Raw genomic sequence first — 21,044 nt, 5'->3', positions numbered from 1 at the left:
TCTACTTTGCTTGAGGGCCTTTCGCAAGGTCCCTCTCTGCGCTCAGTTTTCCTCATTTTCAAACTCAGGGACTTGGGCTGGGTGACGGACCCCCCATCAGGTCCCTGCCACCTCTGAGGTGCTGTGATTCACCTACGTGCCCATCCAACACATTTGATTTTGTCTCTGAGCCGCAGCCAGGTCTGTTGCCGCAGAAAGGCAACGGGCACGTCCACACTGACTGCACGGTTCCTTGAGCTGAGTGCCTTATCTACAGGCCGTTTAAAGAGCGTGAGCGGTAACTTTCGGAAATGGCTCAACATGCTTGGATGGGTGACTGAATTCAATTTAAAAGAACAGAGAGTTTAATTTATTGAAATAACCAGGGATTTATGCTCTACAAGATACCAAATAATCACTTTGACTGAATTCTTTTCAGCCATTTGTTCTGATGCCACTTGAACCTGACATTTTCCATTTTGTTGCCCAGTTTGTACAAAGCCATAGAACCCAGAATCCCAACACTCCCTGCCTCGTGAGCACAGCTAATCATCACTGACTTACGATTACTGAACCCTTCCTCATTCGGAGGCGATGATCAATCTGTGTAAGCTGCTGGGTAACTGCGGCTGCACATAACCAAAAGCATCTAGTTTTGTAGAAAAATCACTCTTGGACAGTTGTCTATTTTGGGGGGTGGAAATTCTGTATGTACGGAGAGAGTTCTTATTTTACTCAACTCGATCAGCTCCTCGGAGTCCAGGCCAATACAGTCATCCAGGCCCACTAACATCACCTCCAGCAACTGGGCTGCCCTTTTTGCTTTTTAACAGCTTGTTTTGCTTGTTTTAAAGATTATTTTAACAGTTGCTCTATTATTAAACTAACAGCAGTTCTGTGGGAACAATACAGCAGAAATACAAAAGGAGGCCAAAGACTTTGGGTTTTATTTAAGCAGCTGTAATTTCTCTGGACAATTAAAAAAAAAAAACCTGCTGTTACGGTTTCTAATGAGCATCTGTAAGACCTTAATAAAATGAAAATTGTAATATGTTAAAAAAAAAGCATTTTCTCTGGTTTTAGCTTTTCACTGCCTCTTCCCTCCTTCCTACCCTTTGAGCAGAAAACAACTCTGGCCTTTCAATGAGGGCAGATCTAGAAATCCTTCACCCAAGTCTGAGACCTTTAAAGGGGGAGGTTGGGGTGAGGAGAGGGAGGCGAGGCAGCTCCTTTAGAAAATGTGAAGCTCACTCACTATCTACGTGCCTTGATCAACCTATGTTACCCCTTTGGACACTGGTTTCTCCATCTATAAAATGGGGATAATAATACATCATTGGGCTGTTATGTGCATTGAATGAGACAATAAATGTCAAATATCAAGAACACCGTGTGTCATACAGTAAGTCATTAATAAACGGTGGCAGCAGTAGTATGACGTGCTGGTCCTCAGAGGGTACGGAGTGGCGCACTTACGTTTATAAAGCTGACATTCAGTTCCTTGGCTGTGTACCCTCTCTGGAGGTTGCGTCGGGCATAAACATCATAGTCACGGACAATCCTGGTGATGATGTCTGATGTTGAGATGCCTTCCGTTCTTTGCGTTGGAACAAACATTCCTGTTTGAATAGGAAAGACAGGATAAAGAAAAACAACTAAGATGGCCTCAGGTGACCCGTTTTCTTGACTGGCCTTCCTTTCCAGGACAAAGTGGCAGCTCCTAAGTGTGTCAGTGAGGCTTTCACATCTGGCCCCAGCTGACTCTGCCAGGCTCAGTTCTGTATACCCACCCCCCGCCAAAAACACTGCGTCTCCGTCATCCTAGACCTGGTCCCTGGATGCACCAGGCACTCGCCCAGCTCCCAGTATTTGCTCATGCCAAGCCCTTCTTTTCTGCCCCAGATCCCTCTTTCTGGCCCACAGCATCTGCAGAGTTGCTCTTCATCCTACAGGGTCCAGCTTCAAGGCTATGCCCCTGGGAAGTCTTTCCTGGCATCACCAGGCAGACTCCACAGCACTTAGAATATAAACTTGACTTCCATTAACAAAAGTATTTTAGATATCCATCTCCTTGTAGAAAGGGAACATTCTGAAAGCACAGGTTGTGCCGTGATCATCTTTGCATCCCCAGCACCCAGCTCAGTGCCCCAGTGTCCAGCACACGGAAACTGCTCAATAAATGCAAATTAAATAGTGAATAGAGCATAACAACCGAGTCAATGAATTAGTGAGGTCACGGCAACTCCCCTTCTTCCTCCAGGAGTTCTGCGTCATGTTATAGCGAAGGATAAGAAAAAGGGTGGACTATTTTTGTTGTCTCTGATCTAAAGACATGCTCAGGGGGTGCTGGATTATTTTATCCCTCTAAGAACAATCTACTATAAATGGTGGTTTCACCACTCAAAGGCCCTTTCATCTAGACTCTGTGGGACTGAGTAAAAATAAACAAGCACAGAGGATGCCAATTTCTCACAGAACATCCTTAAAGTGCTCAAAGATATATTAGGGTGTACCAATACAGGTACAGGGCTATGAAGAAGTCACAAATGTTACCAAAGATGAGAATCTGGTGAAATCAAAGATGACACAAACAGATGGAAAGATACACCATGTTCTTGCATTGGAAGAATTAAATTGTTAAAATGACTATACTATCCATGGCAATCTACAGATTCAAGTGCGATCCCTATCAATTTACCAATGGCATTTTTCACGGAACTAGAACAAAAAAGTTTTTAAGTTTGTAAGGAGACACAAACTTTCTTGAGAAAGAAAAATGGAGCTGGAGTAATCAGGCTCCCTGACTTCAGACTATAATACAAAGCTACAGTTATCAAAATAGTATGGTATTGGCACAAAAAACAGAAATATAGATCAATGGAACAGGATAGAAAGCCCCAAAATAAACCCATGCACCTATGGTCCATTAATCTACAACAAAGAGGCAAGACTATACGATGGAGGAAAGACAGTCTCTTCAATAAATGGTGGTGGGAAAACTGGACAACTACATGTTAAAAAATGAAATTAGAACATCCTTTAACACCATACACAAAAATAGACTCAAAATGGATTAAAGACCTAAATGTAAGACCAGATACTATAAAACTCTTAGAGGAAAACATAGGCAGAACACTCTTTGACAAAAGTCTCAGCAATATCTTTTTTGATCTCCTAGAGTAATGGAAATAAAACCAAAAATAAACAAATGGAACCTAATGAAACTCAAAAGCTTTTGCACAGCAAATGAAACCATGATCAAAACGAAAAGACAACCCACAGAACGAGGGAAAATGTTTGCAAACAATGCAACTGACAAAGGATTAGTCTCCAAAATTTACAAACAGCTCATATGGCTCAATATCAAAAAAAACAAACAACCCAATCAAAAAATGGGCAGAAGACGTAAATAGACATCTCTCCAAAGAAGATATACAGATGGCCAAGAGGCATGTGAAAAGATGCTCAACATCGCTAATTATTAGAGAAATGCAAATGAAAACTACAGTGAGATATCACCTCACACCAGTCAGAATGACCATCATCCAAAAGTCTACAAACAGGGAGTTCCCTGGTGGCTTAGTGGTTAGGATTCTTGGCTTTCCCTGCTGTGGCCCGGGTTCAATCCTTGGTCAGGGGACTGAGATCCTGCAAGCCACACAGTGTGGCCATAAATAAATAAATAAATAAATAAATAAATAAATAAATAAAACATGCTCCTTAAAAAAAAAAAAGTCTACAAACAGTAAATGCTGGAGAGTGTGAGGAGGAAAGGGAACCCTCCTATATTGTTGGTGGCAATATAAATTGGCCACCATAAGTTCTCCATAGCCACTATGGAGAACAGTATGGAGGTTCCTTATAAAAAATAAAAAATAGAGCTACCATATGATCCAGTGATCCCACTCCTGAGCATATATCCGGAGAAAACCATGTTTTGAAAGGATACATGCACCCCAATGTTCATAGCAGCAGTATTTACAATAGCCAAGACATGGAAGCAACCTAAATGCTCATCAAAGATGAATGGATAAAGGTGATTTTATATATATAGTGGAATATTAGCCATAAAAAAGAATGAAATGATGCCATTTGCAGCAACATGGATGGACCTGGAGATTATCATACTAAGTGAAATAAGTCAGACAAAGACAAATATCATATGATATCACTTATATGCAGAATCAAAAAATGATACAAGTGAACTTAGTTATAAAATAGAAAGAGACTCACAGACTTAGAGAATGCATTTATGGTTATGGGTGGGGGCGGGGGGAGGATACATTGGGAGTTTGGGATTGACATATACACACTGCTATATTTAAAATAGATTATCAACAAGGACCTACTGTACAGCATAGGGAACTCTGCTCAATATTCTGTAATAACCTAAATGGGAAAAGAACTTGAAAAAGAATAGATACATGTATATGTATAACTGAATCACTTTGCTGTACATCTGAAACTAACACAACATTGTTTATCAACTATACTCCAATATAAAATAAAAATTTTAAAAAGACAAGAATCTGGTTTATGCTTGTACATCTGTTGTCAACTGAAATGATGTGGTGGCAATTGAGATTTTTCTATCTAATATGATAATGGTCAGTCAGTCAGAGACATCAGGCATGAGATAGCATGATGGACAGAGCCTAGGGACAAGGGTGCTGGGTCCTCTGTTTGTAGACTTGGGTAAGTCACTCAAGCCTCAGAAGGCAAGTTGCTTAACCTCAGCCTCCAAAGCTGAGAAATAAGGTGGCTGTACAAGATGACCTTGACCTCATCTGTGCCACTTCCCTCTTCCCTCACTCCTTACGTCCAAACAATTTCCTTCTACTCACCAATCTACTTCCTAAATGTCTCCCTCGTTCACCCACTTTTCTCCATCCTCCATCTAAACCAATCTAACCCCTTCTTGTTCAAAGATTACTGCAAAAGCCTCAAAACCAGTCTCCAGGGATGTCACTTTTCTGTCCCCTCAATGCACTCACCATGTAGGAAGAGCCGCAGAGTAGTCTTTCAAAATATAAGCTAGATCCCTGCTCAGCGTCCTTCATTGGCTTTCTACTGTCCTTTGTATTTGGATTCAGATCCTTAACTTGACTCTGAAGTAGCTTGCCTTCTCCCTTCCCTGTGCTTCTCTCCAGTCTCATCTCAGACCCTTGTTCACCCTTCACTCCCTAAGCCAAGGCCCTTGTGCTGTGCAGATGCAGCAGGTAGTCTTCTCATTGTTTTCTATGGAGCTGAGCAACAGGCTGGCCCTGCTTTGACCCAGCCACACGGGACTTCAGTGTCCTGGAAGGGCTGCCCCCTCCCCTCACTCTGCCACGTACTCTCTACCTGGTTAATTCTTGGTCATCCACTGGAGTTCACCTTTAGCATCACTTCCTCCGGGAAATCTCTCAAACCCCAGACTGGGGCTTCCTGCTGGTTATTCTCTCCCATGGTCCACTGCTCTTTTCCTTCAAATATTCCCAGACAACTTGTTCAATAACTGCCTTCTCCACCTGACTATAAGCTGCATGAGGGAAAGAAGTGCTCCTGTCTTATTCTCATCTGTATCCTCAGCACTGGGTGACAAGCAGGCACCAGGAATATTTGTTGAATGAATGTGGATCTCCAAGTGCCTTTCCAAATCCAGTTCTCTCTGATTCTATGGACGGTGGTGAATTTGTCGGTCTTCTAACCCTGACTAGGGTGTCCCTTTGCCGCTTTCTTTTGCCATCATCTACACATTGACAGGATCAGCAGCAGGGTGGCCCTTCTGTCACAGGCAAAGCATCCAGTTTCTAATATCCTGTGGCTCAGAGGGCAGAGTTGGGATTTGCCCCGAGGCCAGAAACTTCTTTTAGCACCTTCTAAGAAGCTGGACTCAAACAGAAAGCTAAGTAGAAGGCAGAGGAGGCAAACATCTAAACACATGGCTATAAATAGCACCCAACTCATGCAACTGTGCAGGGGGCTCTAGTGGGCAAAGAACCCTGAGGGGTCCCAAGCCAGGGGGCCTGAGACAGCATCCTCCCCTTGGTAGGAGCAGCAGGGAGCTTTCTGGTGAGGCACATGTCCTGTCTTTCAGCAGGCAGGCATTTCACTCACAACCCCCGCCTACTGAGATGTTGAGATTCTCTAGCCACTAAGTGATTTTAGCAAGTCACTTAGACACTGGTGGCATGCGCTCACCCTTTCTTTGAAGCCACAGGGTGAGGTCTCTGTGCCTGAGTAACAAAGTTGGGGTTGGGGGGAGATTTGCTTTGGCTGGTTGGGAGGTAGGTCTCTGAAAGAAGCCAAGCCCTCTGCTGACATAATGAGGCACCCAGCTTCCTCCAAATCCTAATTATTGCTCTGCTAAAAATATTCAGTAATGAGCATGATCAAAGAACCTTTTTTATCATGCTTTTCAGAACTGCAGCATTTGGTTATGGAGCTATTTTAAGAAGCAGCAAAGCACATGTTAATGAAGGAAAATTTCAACAGTAGTAGGCAATATTAGAATGAGGATGAGTAATATGGACCTTACAGTCCATTTAAGCTCCATCTTTTCCTCCCGCTTTGCTGGAGAGTTTTGACTTGTAGTTCTGACAAGCAGAGCAGAGGGCTGCAAAGTTTCATTCATGCCCTCAATGTCTCTAGCTTCATATAAAGTGATTTTTGACTTTCAGAATGAACCTCAATTGGAGGATAAAAGCCAAATGTGGATGCTGACGCTATTTTTGAGCATCTTTCTGCCACGATGAACACTGTGGCCTTCTCTACCTCGGCCCCAAACAGATTTCTACCATGGCTCTCCCTTGGTGAGGAATCAGCAGAGTAGATCAGTGGACCACGAGAAAGGGTCCTTGTGCCTATGAAAAGTCACACATAAGTCTTATGCCTGTGCTCCCAGAGCAAGTAAAATACCACCTGACTATTCAGCTTGGAGATGGGAACTGTGGTAGATTAAAGATGGGCACGGTTCCTGTCCCTTGGAATCTGTGCTGGCCTTCGTGACTTGCTTATAACAAACAGAATGTGGCATAAGTGATGCTGGGTGACTTCCAAGGCTAGGTCATAAGAAGCTTTGTGGTTTCCTTCAAAGTTGTTTGATCTCTAGATGTGTCCTCTTAGGACTCATGCTCTTGGCACAGCTGCCATGCTGTGGGAGCCCACACAATATGGAGAGGCCACATGTAGGTGCTCCAGGGTCAACCCCAACTGAGCTCCCTGTCGACAGCCAGCACCCACTGCCAGCCACTTGAGTGCACCATCAGGGACCCCCAGCCCCCTGGGCCTCCAGATAATGGCAGCCCCAGCCAGCATCTGACTACAACCGTTTGAGACACCCTAAGCAAGAACCACCCAGCCAAGCCCTTGCTGAAATCCTGTTCCACAAAATCATGAGCAAAATAGGGACTTCCCTGGTGGCGCAGTGGTTAAGAATCCGCCTGCTAATGCAGGGGACACAAGTTTGGTCCCTGCCCCTGGAAGATCACATGCCGTGAAGCAACTAAGCCCGTGTGCCACAACTACTGAGCCTGCTAGAGCCCGTGCTTGGCAACAAGAGAAGCCACTGCAACGAGAAGCCCACGCACTGCAACGAAGAGCAGCCCCCGCTTGCCACAACTAGAGAAAGCCCACACGCAGCAACGAAGACCCAATGCAGCCAAACAAATAAAGTTTCAAAAAAAATCATGAGCAAAATAAAGTGGCTTTTTCGTTTTTGTCACACCACGCAGCACGCGGGATCTTAGTTCCCCAACTAAGGGATGGAACCCATGCCCCCTGCATTGGGAGCATAGAGTCTTAACCACCGGGCTGCCAGGGAAGTCCCTAAAGTGGCTCTTTGAAGCAACTCACAGCAGCAATAATTTGTTATGCAACAATCAGATGATCAATTGCTTAGAGTGAGAAAAATACTGGACCTGTTTCTACATCCAGCAACTAGAGCTTGAGGTTTTACTCCCTAAAAATCAGGAAAGTAACTTTTTCTTAGCTCACTAGAAGCTATTCACCCAGAAATAAAACCACCAGTACATGCTTGTTCTTGCTCTGCAAGGTAATTGAAGAACTGTCACCCCAGGAAATGCTGATTCAATTAACCCTGGGGGTAACCCCTGGGGGTAATTCTGGGTGAACTGGAATCCCTGGCCTGGATTCATGCTACTCTAAGTGAGCTTTATGAACCTGCAGTAGCTAACAACCTGGCAACTCATTAGAAATGCCGATCTTAGGTCCCACCAGACCTACTGAACCCAAATCTGCATCTAAACAAGGTCCTGCAGTGATCTGTAGGCACATTTACACTTGACAAGGACTTGTGTACATCACGCCCTTCATGGCACCTTTAGGAAAGGAGCAGCTTGCTCACAGCTCAAATCTTACAAAGACTTAAAATGGTAATAACCGCCCCATGCCATAACCCATCACTGTGTTACTGACACATCAGCCAGTTTCTCCCCTCCTCTCTCCTCTAAAACCCACCAACCCCCACCCCGCCATATTTCTTAGCAGCCTTCCAAGTCTGAAGCATATGGAGTTTCCTTTCTTGGAACTCCTTACAGGCGAGATTGGTATTTGAGAATGTCAGGCCTCCCATTCTTACCCAATGCTCCTGACCACCAAGGGAGCCCTTTCTAAGAGGACAGTACAGACCTGACCACCAGCCCTGCTCAGGGTAGCATGTAGCTTCCCCAGTTGGCCCCAAAAGGATGTGAACCATCAGGGAGATGAAGTACACTATACATAGCAGCATAAATTTCTGATATGTTACCCAACGCTATTTCCATTTCTGGGGATGATGTCTGTCCTGAGGCCCTGATGCTGAGACCTCCATCACTTCAGGGGAAAGCAGATGTAGCTGAGAATATAGGAGACTGTGTTCAGCTTTTGACTTCTCAAACAAGCTGTTCTGAAGGCTCATTTCCAAAAGAATGGTTATGAAAGGTAAGGCTTTTACATGAAAGAACCAGGCTTTGAGGACTGCAGAAAGGGTTTGCTAAATCCCAGGAGTGTCTCTTTAACTATCAAGAACCAGAGGCTGTGTGGACTCAGGATATAGAAGGTTTACCTGTAAGCCCTAGAGTGGGAAAAGTCATGAAGTTAACACAGGGCCAGTTTCCTGCCCTCCAGGAAGAAGAAAAGCCCCTCCTGGGGTTGAGGGAAAAGCCCAGAGAGGGATCAGGAAGTAAGCAGCAGACACAAGAGAAGATGAGCAGGCGCAGGGGCAAGGAAGAGACCCCCTTAGAAAGCCCAGAGCAGAGGGGCTGGCACCCTGTTTACCTCGAGGAACTTTGGGGAGGACATGGTCCCACAGAGGCCCCGTGCCAACATGGGGAAGCCTCAGCAGATCATTCCTCAAGGTGAGCAGGTCAGACAGGGCCTAATGGGCTCCCTCCCACTGCCCTCCAGTAATTGTGGAGGACATTTCTAACGTTCCTGGGGACCCTCTCAAGGAACACTGAAGGGAGCTGGGACTTAAGATCAGCATGACTGCTGGGTGGCACACCTGTAATATGGGGAAGGGCATCCTGCGGCAGAGGCAGTGACAAGGACAGGCCAAAGAGGGAATTGGCTGGGGATCAGATGGAGGAGGCGGCTGAGTGCCAGAGGGCGCAACGGGCATCTGGTAGCCAGGGATGATGGCTGAGCAGGTCTTGATTCCCCAAAACAAAAGGTCAGCAGAGCCAGATCCTCCCCCATCCAAGCCAATACGCAGATCATGCCGGGAGAAAGAAGCTGAAAGTTGAGTCCGCATGGTCTAAGTGCAAACCTTGAAGAGTGTGAGTTACAAGTGTCAAGAATGTTGTTTTTTTCTGTCATCTGTGGAAATGGGAGCTCCTAAGTTTGGTTACAGAAATTCCTCTTGCCCCCCACCTAGCTGTCCTGCCCCGACAAGAGAGCTGCTCCCGGCACTCCCCTACCTCAGAGTGGCATCTGGCCCCATGTGACACACAGAATTAAGCCTAAACCACCCGTCCCGCCAGTCTCTCTCTCTCTGCTGCCACCTCCACACACCCTTTACCACAGGAACATTGTCAATCTTCTCCAAATACGCTGTACTTCCTCATATACTCCCACCTTTGGACACACCTGCCCCACCTGCTGTATAGAGCAGCCTTCTAATATTTTGGTCTAATTACTTCTATCTGGCTCTGCTCTCTCTCAGGGGTGAGGGCTATGTCTTATTCATATTTGTATCCCATTTCCCCCACCAACAATCCCAGGCTTGTGGATGCACTCAGCAGTTCATGTGTTAACCAGTGAGAATCAAAACCATCCAAAGATGGAATGGGCTGCCTTGGGAGAGAGGAAGCTCCGCATCACGGGAGACGTGCAAGCATCAGTTCTACCTGGAACTGGCAGGGATGCCAAAGAGGGTGTAGAAGACTGGGTGAGTGAGTGACCCTTAGGAGCTCATTCTCATTCTACCTTCAGAAGCTGAAGGGCTCTTAGTACCAGGAAAAGGCTGTAGCAGCAGCAGGCTGAGGGAGGGATGGTGGGACTAACACGGGTGGAGTTCCAGTGGCCCCCAGGAAGAGGGGAAGATGGCTCTGATGGCGGATGCCAGCAATGGGCAGCTCAAATATAATGTGGCATGCATTCGACTTCTTGAAATCCCTACATAAAGTATATGGAAAGTCTCTAAATTACAGTGTCTTTGCCATGCCAGACAATGGTTTAATGTATGTAGGAAGGTATGCATGGATGCACCTACAGTACCTATAGATGAAATGTATGGTAGAAAGTGAAACAGCAGAAAATAAACTAAGCCATTAAAAATCTACTTCTAGGGGTCTTCCCTGGCGCAGTGGTTAAGAATCCGCCTGCCAATGCAGGGGACTCGGGTTCTAGCCCTGGTCCGGGAAGATCCCACATGCTGCGGAGCACCTAAGCCCATGCGCCACAACTACTGAACCTGCGATCTAAAGCCCGCGAGCCACAGCCACTGAGCCCGTGCACTGTAACTACTGAAGCTCGCATGCTCTAGGGCCCGTGTGCCAGAACTACTGAGCCCACGTGCTGCAACTACTGAAGCCCGAGCACCTAGAGCCCATGCTCCACAAGAGAAGCCACCGCACTGAGAAGCCCGCACACCACAATGAAGAGTAGCCCCCATTTACCACAACTAGAGAAAGCCCACACACAGCAACGAAGACCCAAAATAAATAAGTAAATAAATAATCTACTTCTGCACCTACCTTTAGCTAAAATACCAATTCCAGCCCATCCCTTCCTCAAACTCTTCCTCGCTCCAAGATTCTCAGGCAGCAACAGGCTTATGGGCACTTTATGGAGGGTGGTCTGATGAAGGAAGATGAAGGGAGAAGCTAAGGAATTCAGGTTACCATTCTGCCCCCTGCACCTCGGATAGCTCCACTCTGAGAGTCAGAAAAACCATCTGACCCTATAAGAGGGTATAAGTAATTACATTTGCCCCAGCTGTCTTTTTAAGTAATCCAAATGGATATAATCTGGGAAGGCTGGGTATTTTAAAAATGCCAGCAATGACTATTTTGATTCCTGGTGATTATTTGAAACCCTGTGACATCGATGGAAAATCTCCGCTCAGGAAAATGACGAGTATTGGGTATAGCTGAGAATATTTTTCCATTATACATTCGCCCCAAAGAGCGCCTATAATTTGTGAGTTCTTGCCTGTTACAAAGTAGAGCAAGAAAAATGCAAATTCATAGATATAATTTCAAAGATCTTTCATTCAGATCATAGTCATTTTCGAAACAAGTCAAATAGTGAGCCCTTCCATCTTTTACCGAGATTTTGTTGGGCTGTGAGGCTAAGATGGTTTGGAGTTATTTAGTACATGTCATCAGCCACTCCTTCAATAAAGAGGTGTGCAAGGGACTCTGAGGCCAAGATACCAATGGAAAGCCCACAAATTGGATACAAACATCCATATAATTCAGGCCAAAATATCACCCTTACATCTAAATAATATGAACAATTCCACAAGACAGAAGTGTGTGCCCAAGTTATCTAGGTAAATGGTCACATTCTCCGTGTATTGGGAAGAGTCCTGCACACAAAAGGCTTCCATCTTAAGCTGCCTCCTCATCGTACTCTATAAAAGCACTCTCTTGTTCAGCCCACACTTAAGGAGCACCACACATACACCAGGAACTGTGCTGGGGATGCAAAGATGGATGAGATATGGCCATAGCCTGTGGCACTTCACCCTAGCTAGGGGCGGACAGGGACACACACACACTCAGGATGCCAAGAGAAAGGAGCTGAAAAGGAAGTCCTTGTGCAAAGAGTGTCTGCATCTGAGGAGGGTGGGGGGTGTGCTGAATAATGCCCCAGGGAGAGAGGGCATGTACAGGCTGGCTCTTCAGCTGCGCCCTGACCAAGAAGCTCCAAGGAAGGGCATTCCAAGCCCAGAGAACAGCTGGAGCAAAGCTACAAAGCGGGGGTGTGTCTGGGAACCGGGACAGACTCCGTGTGCCTGGAATGAGGGTATGTGGAAGGCAGAGCACAGAGCCAAGGCTGGTGAGATAGGGAGAGAGACCGGGTAACAAAACCCAGGGGTGGTCAGGGAGACCAATGGGAAATGAGACGGTCCCAGAAGTGTCACAGAAATGGGAGCAAAGACAAGAGCATCTAAGAAAAGAACGCAAGTGGCAAGGTCGATATGCCCAGAGGGAGACTGAGCTGAGGCCGCTGGATTGGGTGGTCCAAAGGGCATTTGAGAACTGAGCTAAGATGGGACAGAAGTCAGAGGGCAGGTGGCTGAGGAATGACAGTTTCCACTAAGAGGAGGGCCGAGCAAGGATGTGAGTGGAGGAAGAGGCAGGAGGGAGGGCAGAAGGAAGGATTTGGGTTTATTTGTTTTTGTAGACTTCCTTGTGTGTGTAAGCTGATAAGAAACTACTGGAGAGTGAGAACCCTGGATCACAAAGGGAGGAAGAATGAAAGAAAACATGCTCTAGGGAAGGGAGAAGGTAGGTTCCGATAAAGAGGTTAGCCTGGGACAGAAAACATACCCCTCTTCCTCGGGATGCAGGAAAGGAAGCAAGGATGCGAGGACGCAAGGAGTTATGGGTAAATCAGGGCAGGAAAGGGAAAAAGAGGCGCTAAATGTTACCAAGGAACACAGAGAATCCTGCTGAGGCTAGAATCCACAGATCTGCTATGATGCCCCAGTAGGGATTTCCCTGGAGTCAGAGGAGCATAGGAGTAGGAAGAGTACTTGATGAAGGAATTAATTCTAGTGACAAATGGGACAACTTCCAAAGCTCAGGTACCATGTCTGTCTTCCATGACATCAGTTAACTGTTTCAGGAAGCAAAGAGTTTACCTGATTCCACAAATATTTATCCTTTTTTTTTTGCCTCTGCATGTGGCACCTAAGGATATTATTATCATGTGACAGGATGACATATGGCAGGACTGGACTTGGGAGACAAGGAGTCCAGATCGTCAATTAGCCAGTTATCTGTCTTCTTCTGGAAGGAACTTTCTTGGGAACATAATTTCATTGTTAATGAGGAAAATGATTGCCCTTTAAACAACAGGGTCGGGGGAGGGACATAAATTAGGAGTTTTGGATCAGCAGATACTATATATATAGCAGATAAACAACAAGGTCCTACTGTATAGCACAGGGAACAATATTCAATATCTTGTAATAATTCATAATGGAAAAGAATATGAAAAAGAATATACATACATATATATATATAAAAACTGAATCACTTTGCTGTACACCAGAAACTAACACAACACTGTAAATCAATTACACTTCAATAAAAAAAATAAACAGGGTCCTGTGATTTTAGGTCCTGTGATGAACTCTAAAATTGAGCCTAAAACCAGAAGTCGAGCACTTTGGTGCTCAGGTTAATTTCTATATAAATACCTAACTGATGTCTGTGCCACAGCTGAGCCTTAGCACATGTCAACAGAGGCTTGCAGAGGCCACTTGGGAGACATTCCAATGCCTTGTATGTATATGCTGCAGGCCCAGGGCAGACGTGTCTTATTAAGCCTGCAGACGTATCATGCCACAGGGGACAGGCGAGCACAGGAGGACCCCTCACCTGCTTCCTTTATATGCTTGTAAACATCATCAGAGCCAGCAGAGGAGTATGGAATGTCATCGTGAGCCACAAAGTCAATCTGTTGGAGAGAGAGAAGAGTGACATCACCACTGGGACGGGGGCGCATGCCTGCGATTTGAAAATACATTTTTTTTTAAACAAAGCAGTTGTAATAAAGCAGTTGAAGTAAGCAGTTTATAAGGTAGACTTCAGTCACTGACTGAAAGGTATTTCCAACTGTCTCTGCATGAGCTGATGGGAACTAGACTGGTTTCTCTCCTTTGCTGGTCCCTCTTTCTTCTCTCTGACAGTAGGTTTTTTTGGCCTTCTGTCCTTCTGCCTCTAAACTCTCTCCTTCAGAGACTTCATTCATTTTTCACGTTTTAATCACCTCTGCTATGAGGAGCCAAAAATCCTCTTTTTTCTGTCCCACTGATGGCAACAGGCCCTCACTCACACTTAAGTCATATTTTATTTTTTTGGCCACACCACGTGGCATGCGGGACCCTAGTTCCCTGACCAAGGATCAAACCTGTACCCCCTGCAGTTCAAGCACAAAGTCGTAACCGCTGAACCACCAGGAAGTCCCCCACTGAAGTCCTATTTTATATTGCAGCAATGAATTCATGTCTCTCTTCCCATTGGATTCATACAACCACCTTGTGAGGCAGGTAGGGCAAGTATGACTATTTCAGTCGGGTCATACGGCTGCTGAAATGATAAAACTTGTCAAATTTGCCCAAAGTCTCCCTTTTCTCTTTTGCCACCCTTACTATCACTTTAAAAAACTTGTCTGGAATTTTAATTCATCCTGAAAACTGGTGCCTTTCCAAAGGCACCTCCATTTGCTCAATTTACTTAGGCTCCAAACACCTTGGAATCAACCTTTTTTTCCTACTTCCTTCACTCTCCATAGCACATAGGTCACAAGTTCCATTGGGTGTGTGTGTGTGTGTGTGTGTGTGTGTGTGCATTGTGTGTGTGTGTGTGTGTACACATGAGTGCATACACCCATCACTTCTTCTCCATTGCTTATGCCAAATCCAGGGCCCAGTCACCTGGATTAGAAATACCAACTTGTACCTGACCTTCCTCACTGCAGGCTCTTTTCTCTCCAAGCCATCCCTCTGTCACACGGTGCGGGGACCTCCTGAAACAGTATTCTTCTTGTCATCCTTGTGCCTGTTGATCTTCACTAGTTCCTTGTTTCCTCCTGCATCAAGTAAAAACTTCTTGCCTAACTTTCAAAGCCCTTTATAACAAGGCTTCACTCTACCTTGACAGGTAGAGTAGCAGTTTAATTTTCCTGGGTAGGGATTCCTGCCCCACCACTTACTAGCTATCTAACTCATAATTTAGTGGTAAGGATGAAATCAGGATTTCTCGACCTTGGTACTAGTGACATTTTGAGCTAGATAATTCTTTGATGGAGGGGGAAAGCCTGTCCTGTGCAGTACAGCATGCTTCATAGCAGCCCTGGCCTTTACCCACTAGATGCCAGTAGCACCCCTTTAGTTGTGACAGCCAAAAATGTTTCTAGACACTGTTAAATGTCCCCTGGGGGGAAACTTGCCCCTGCTTGAGAATCACTGGATTAAATAATGTAATTATGTAAAACTGCTAAAAATAATAACTGGTACACACCAAGTACTCAATAAAAAAAAAGTTATTATCATCAATTCTATTCTTAGTACTCAAACTTAGTTGTTCCTCCTCTCCAATGTATAACAACAACAACAACGACTCAGGGTCGCCATGAGATTGAATGTGATTCATGTGAGAGCACAGCACTTAGCACAGGGCTGGGTACATGGTAAGCACTCGATCAATGGCAGCCGTCGTCAGCATCCCCATCATGCTTCACACAAGTTGAAGATACAATAGATGCTTAGTAAAAATGTGTTAGTGATTGCTGGAAGTAAATCATATTGCAGTTTTTCCTTTTTTCTTTTTATTCTTGCTGGGAAATCGTCTCCTCTGTTATTACCCATGCACATTTATCAGTGTTCTCTATTCTTTACCGCATCGTGAATTTAAAAATAGAAAAGAAAACTCTTAGAACAGCTTAATCTTATTTTTTTGTACTGCTTATAAAAGGAAAGAATAGCTCCTAATGTGGGGCTGGTAGGGAGATACAAAGCACATAATTTGATGCAGATCAAAAGGATTTCTCGTGTTTTCAACTAATAAAAATCTTCTGTCAGTAGGAGCCTCAGGGTCACGAAATCTCAGATATAAACTTCTTTCCTTAAAGGCTGACCCCTGCCCTTCTGGATAAGATGTGTGGCCATTCGTTCCATGAAAAATGATGCCTGTGAATCTATAAGCATCAATAATAATCATGCTGATGATGAGGATGACATTTTGGAGCTCTTGCTTTGGGCCAGCCAGTGTGCCAAGGGTCTCACTAGATGATTTCATTAGGCCCTCAAAACAGCACGGTGAGGATAGAACCAATAGCACCCAATTTACAGTTTCGGTGAGTTCAGTATCTTGCACAAGGTCTCACAGTTAAGAAGGGACAGAAGCCACATGTGGACCTGAGTGGTCCAGCTCTAGAGCCCACACTGAGGAAGTGGGAGGTTGTCAGTCCCCAGGCGTGGGTACAGGACAGGTGCTGCCTCAAGTGACACCACGTGACAGTACCTGAAGTTACCTCTTTCTGAAATTGGAAGAGTCTTTGGACTTTCTGGGTATGAGCTGTAGAAACAGACGACTCCCTAATTCTGCTACTTAGAGAACGTGGAAGAATACGTACCTTGTGTTTTTCCAGAAACTCTGGCGTGAGTGTCCACGGAGCATCTCTGATGACTTCATCCACATAGCGACAGTGCCTCAGTGCTTCGTATCTCTCTGCTTCGTTCATCACAGTGAAACCTTTGAATTTGTGGGTGAGGTCGTCACTGCAAACTGAAACAGGCAAATGCATTAAATGCTGTTAGCTGGCCCAGGCCCTGCTCACAGCCCTCCCAGTATAGCCACGGCTCCTTCAGCAAGACAAAGAGCTCAGCCTTGCTAGGTGCATGGCATAATCAAACTCAGTTTTGTTTTGTTTTGCTTTTTTTCCACGGGAACAAAGGATCAGGAAAGCGAAGCAAGCTGAAATCCACTGGCAATTGAGAATTTCATTTTAGTGCTAATTACAACTGCATCCTCCACTGTGGCTTTTATTAAAATTATTCTCCATGCAACCTAATGTGATTTTCACATCTTTCTATTTCCCTATCCCACCCTTCAGTGAAAATTACTATTCAGAAATAAAATGACCAAATGAACAGACAGAGAAGGGAGAGCCAGAAGGAAGACCAAGAGGCCTGAATTATAGAACGTTTGAACAATCGATTCCAATTCCTTTACCAGATCATTATACTTAGTAACCCAAGTGTGATTCACATGCATGCACATGTGCAGGCGCACACACACACCGCCCCCCCCACACAGACACACCCACACACCCACAGACACACATCCACACACAGAAACACACACCCCCACACAGACACACACCCACACCCACACACAGACACACACCCACACACCCAGACACCCACACCCACACAGAAACACACACACACACAGCCACACACACAAACACACACACCCACACACACAAACACACACACCCACACACAGACACACCCACACACTCACACCCACACAGACACCCCCACACCCCCACACAAACACACACGCGCGTGCACACACACTTCAGCTCCCTGTATTGAGGTCCAGTCACTACGCATCGGGCCACACAATCAACAGGAGAAAGTCACAACATAGAAGATCTGATGTAGCAGAGTTCATCCTTCCCACGTGCCATCTTTTCTGGGTCTCAAGCTCCTGAATCCTCAAGAGGGGATGGAACTATCCCCCTACTATCAGCCTTAGAAAGGAATTTTTGAGGATTTGCACTGAAGTGCTTTGAAATACAGTGAGCAATAAATGTTATTCATTATCACATCTAGAATATATTTTTGTTGGCAAAATCAGCTTTTCTCCATGTCAGGAAGAGACATCACTGTGGCTACAGTCCTTGTTTACCAATATCCCCATCAGGGTCTTACTATAGCCAGTCAGACTACACTGATCACTCCTGAAGGTGAGGTTTTTTTCCTTTAAGGTATTATGTACATACAATAACTTTACAAAGTTTAAGTGTACAAGATATGTTTTAAAAACGAAGATACGGTCATTTCCTAGGAACCAAATCATGACCCATATCCAGAAACAAATCTGGCCACAGAGTAAGTACAACCAACAGTCACATCCAGCATCCCTGGAAACCCTCCTACTGCAGCCCTCACACCCCCTGCATCCAAACCATCAGCAAAACTGCTAGCTCCTTCACAGCGCACCAGAAGCCACGTTCTTCTCACCACTTTCACCATTCCCTTCCCGGCCCATTCACTGTCTCTACCCTGGATTACAGCAGTGGCCCCCTAACTAGTCTCTGGCTTCCAGCCACCACCAACCCCCAGGAGACTGTTCTCATTGGCCAGAATGACCCCATTAAAGACTGTCAGATTACATCTTCCCCAGGATCCGAACGCTTCCCATCTCCCTCAGAGTAAAAGCCAAAGTCCTCCAGAAGCCTACGGGCCCCTACAAGATCCACATCTCCCTCCACCCATTCCTTGCCTCTCTGACTGCATCTCCTACTGTGTCCCAGCCCCTGGCCTCCTTGCTGTTTCCTGAAGCCACCAGGAATAATCCTCTTCAGATCAGGGCTTTGCACTTCCTGTTCCCCAAACCTGGACCAGCTGTGCTCCAAATATCCATAGGGCTCACCCCCTCTCCTCCCTGAGAGCTTCCCCAACCACCCTACTCTAAATTGGGATCCGTTCCCACAACTGGCAGGCCCCACCCTTCCCCACTTTACTTCTTGCTATGGCACTCATCGTCATATAACTGTCGTATTCGTTTACTGTTGGTGTTGCTCTATTAAAATATTAGCTCCCCGAGGACAGGGACTTTTGTCTGTTTCATTTTCTGATGGCCCATAGTAGGCCCTTAACAACTATTTGTTGAATGAATCAACAGTGCTTGATACGTATAGATGCTCAATAAAGGTTTACTGGGATTTAAAATAATAGATGTATATTTATCTGCAGGTATATTTCAATATACATGCAAATAAGAGACTAGTGTGTCTCTCAACCCTCAGAATGGGAGAAAATATTTGCAAACGAATCAACAGACAAAGGATTAATCTCCAAAATATATAAACAGTTTATCCAACTCAATATCAAAAAAACAAACAACCCAATCAAAAAATGGGCAGAAGACCTAAATAGGCATTTCTCCCAAGAAGACATAAGGATGGCCAAGAGGCACATGAAAAGCTGCTCGACATCACTAATTATTAGAGAAATGCAAATCAAAACTACGAGGTCTCACCTCACACCGGTTAGAATGGGCATCATCAGAAAATCTACAAGCAATAAATGCTAGAGAGGGTGTGGAGAAAAGGGAACCCTCTTGCACTGTTGGTGAGAATGTAAATTGATACAGCCACTATGGAGAACAGTATGGAGGTTCCTTGCAAAACTAAAAATAGAGCTACCATATGACCCAGCAATCCCACTCCTGGGCATATACCCAGAGAACACCATCATTCAAAAAGACACATGCACTCCAATGTTCATTGCAGCACTATTTACAATAGCCAGGACATGGAAGCAACCTAAATGTCCATCAACAGATGAATGGATAAAGAAGATGTGGTACATACATACTATGGAATATTACTCAGCTGTAGAAAGCAATGAAACTGGGACATTTGTAGAGACATGGATGGACCTAGAGACTGTCATACAGAGTGAAGTGAGTCAGAAAGAGAAAAACAAATATAGTATATTAACACATATATGTGGACTATAGAAAAATGGTAGAAATCAACCAGTTTCCAAGGCAGAAATAGAGACCCAGATGTAGAGAACAAACATATGGACACCAAGTGGGGGAAGTGGGGAGGGTTGAGGGGGGAATGAATTGAGAGATTGGGATACCAAATTGTACACCCTAAATATATGCAGTTTATTGTAAAAAAAATTAAAAAATTAATAAAAAAAAAAAGAGACTAGTGTGTCTCTCAATACACATGTGTATATCTATATATCTCCTATATATACTTCCTGTGATGGTATACACATACATAGAATACAACACAACATAGAAAACATTGTAGTGTCTTACATTACCAAATCACCATCAACCTCATGGCAGGCTCAAAAACCTTGACAAGTATTAGAATCACCTAAGGAGCTTGTTATAAATGCCCAGGCTCTACTCCTCAAGGTTTTGATTCAGTGGGTGCTACCGTCTGAATGTGTCCCCCCCAAATTCATATGCTGAAGTCTTAACTCCCAAAGATGATGATATTAGGTGATGCTTAGGTCATGTGTGTGGAAGCCTCATAAATGGGATTAGTGCCTTATAAAGGAGGCCCCAGAGAGCTCCCCAGCCCCTTTCACCATGTAAAAAACAGTGAGAAGGTGCCAGCTATGAATCAGTAAGCAGGCCCTCACCACAAGACCATGTTAGCACAGTGATCTCAGACTCTTCAGCCTCCAGAATGTTGAGAAATAGACTTCTATTGCTTTGAGCTACGCAGTCTGTGGTATCTTGTTACAGCAGCCCGAACGGACTAACACAGCGGGTCTGGAGTGGGGCCCCGGCAGCTCTATTTTAGACACGCTTCAGGGATGATTCGGAGGCACACACCATTTGAAAGCCCCTAAAGCATATTGTGAACACCTTGAGTAAAGAGCCCAGCCTGTGTTTGAATCACCCATCACGCCCAGCTTGGGGAGGGCGGGTGGGTACTAGGGCTATACTGACTTTTATGTATTGATTCCCGGAATGCATTGATTTTTGACTCCATAAATAGGAATTATTTATGGGCCAAGCTATACAATTTAAAAACTGATCTACAGTGTTTGAAACGTTCTTAAAAGACTTTACATTTTTAAAAGACTAAAGGATTTTATTAAAATACCACCTCAAGAATTGTATTAAGCAAAAATGGAT

At 44.9% G+C, this 21,044-nt stretch overlaps 1 protein-coding gene across 1 annotated transcript in view; it reads right to left on the bottom strand.

The window, feature by feature from the left end:
- The window catches only part of PCYT1B (phosphate cytidylyltransferase 1B, choline), a 120,239-nt gene that overhangs the window by 36,024 nt on the left and 63,171 nt on the right, over nucleotides 1-21,044 (bottom strand). Inside the window, exons 4-6 of the mRNA XM_057719261.1 lie at nucleotides 16,774-16,925; nucleotides 14,016-14,094; nucleotides 1,456-1,598 (exon numbers count right to left, since the gene is read on the bottom strand). Of these exons, the coding sequence (XP_057575244.1) occupies nucleotides 1,456-1,598; nucleotides 14,016-14,094; nucleotides 16,774-16,925 (374 nt within the window). The remainder of the gene's footprint in view (nucleotides 1-1,455; nucleotides 1,599-14,015; nucleotides 14,095-16,773; nucleotides 16,926-21,044) is intronic.

Source organism: Hippopotamus amphibius, chromosome X, assembly GCF_030028045.1.
Source record: "Hippopotamus amphibius kiboko isolate mHipAmp2 chromosome X, mHipAmp2.hap2, whole genome shotgun sequence".
In the NCBI taxonomy this organism is placed as follows: domain Eukaryota; kingdom Metazoa; phylum Chordata; class Mammalia; order Artiodactyla; family Hippopotamidae; genus Hippopotamus; species Hippopotamus amphibius.
Note: the sequence above shows the minus strand (reverse complement) of the source record. Positions and strands in the feature narration are given on the sequence as shown.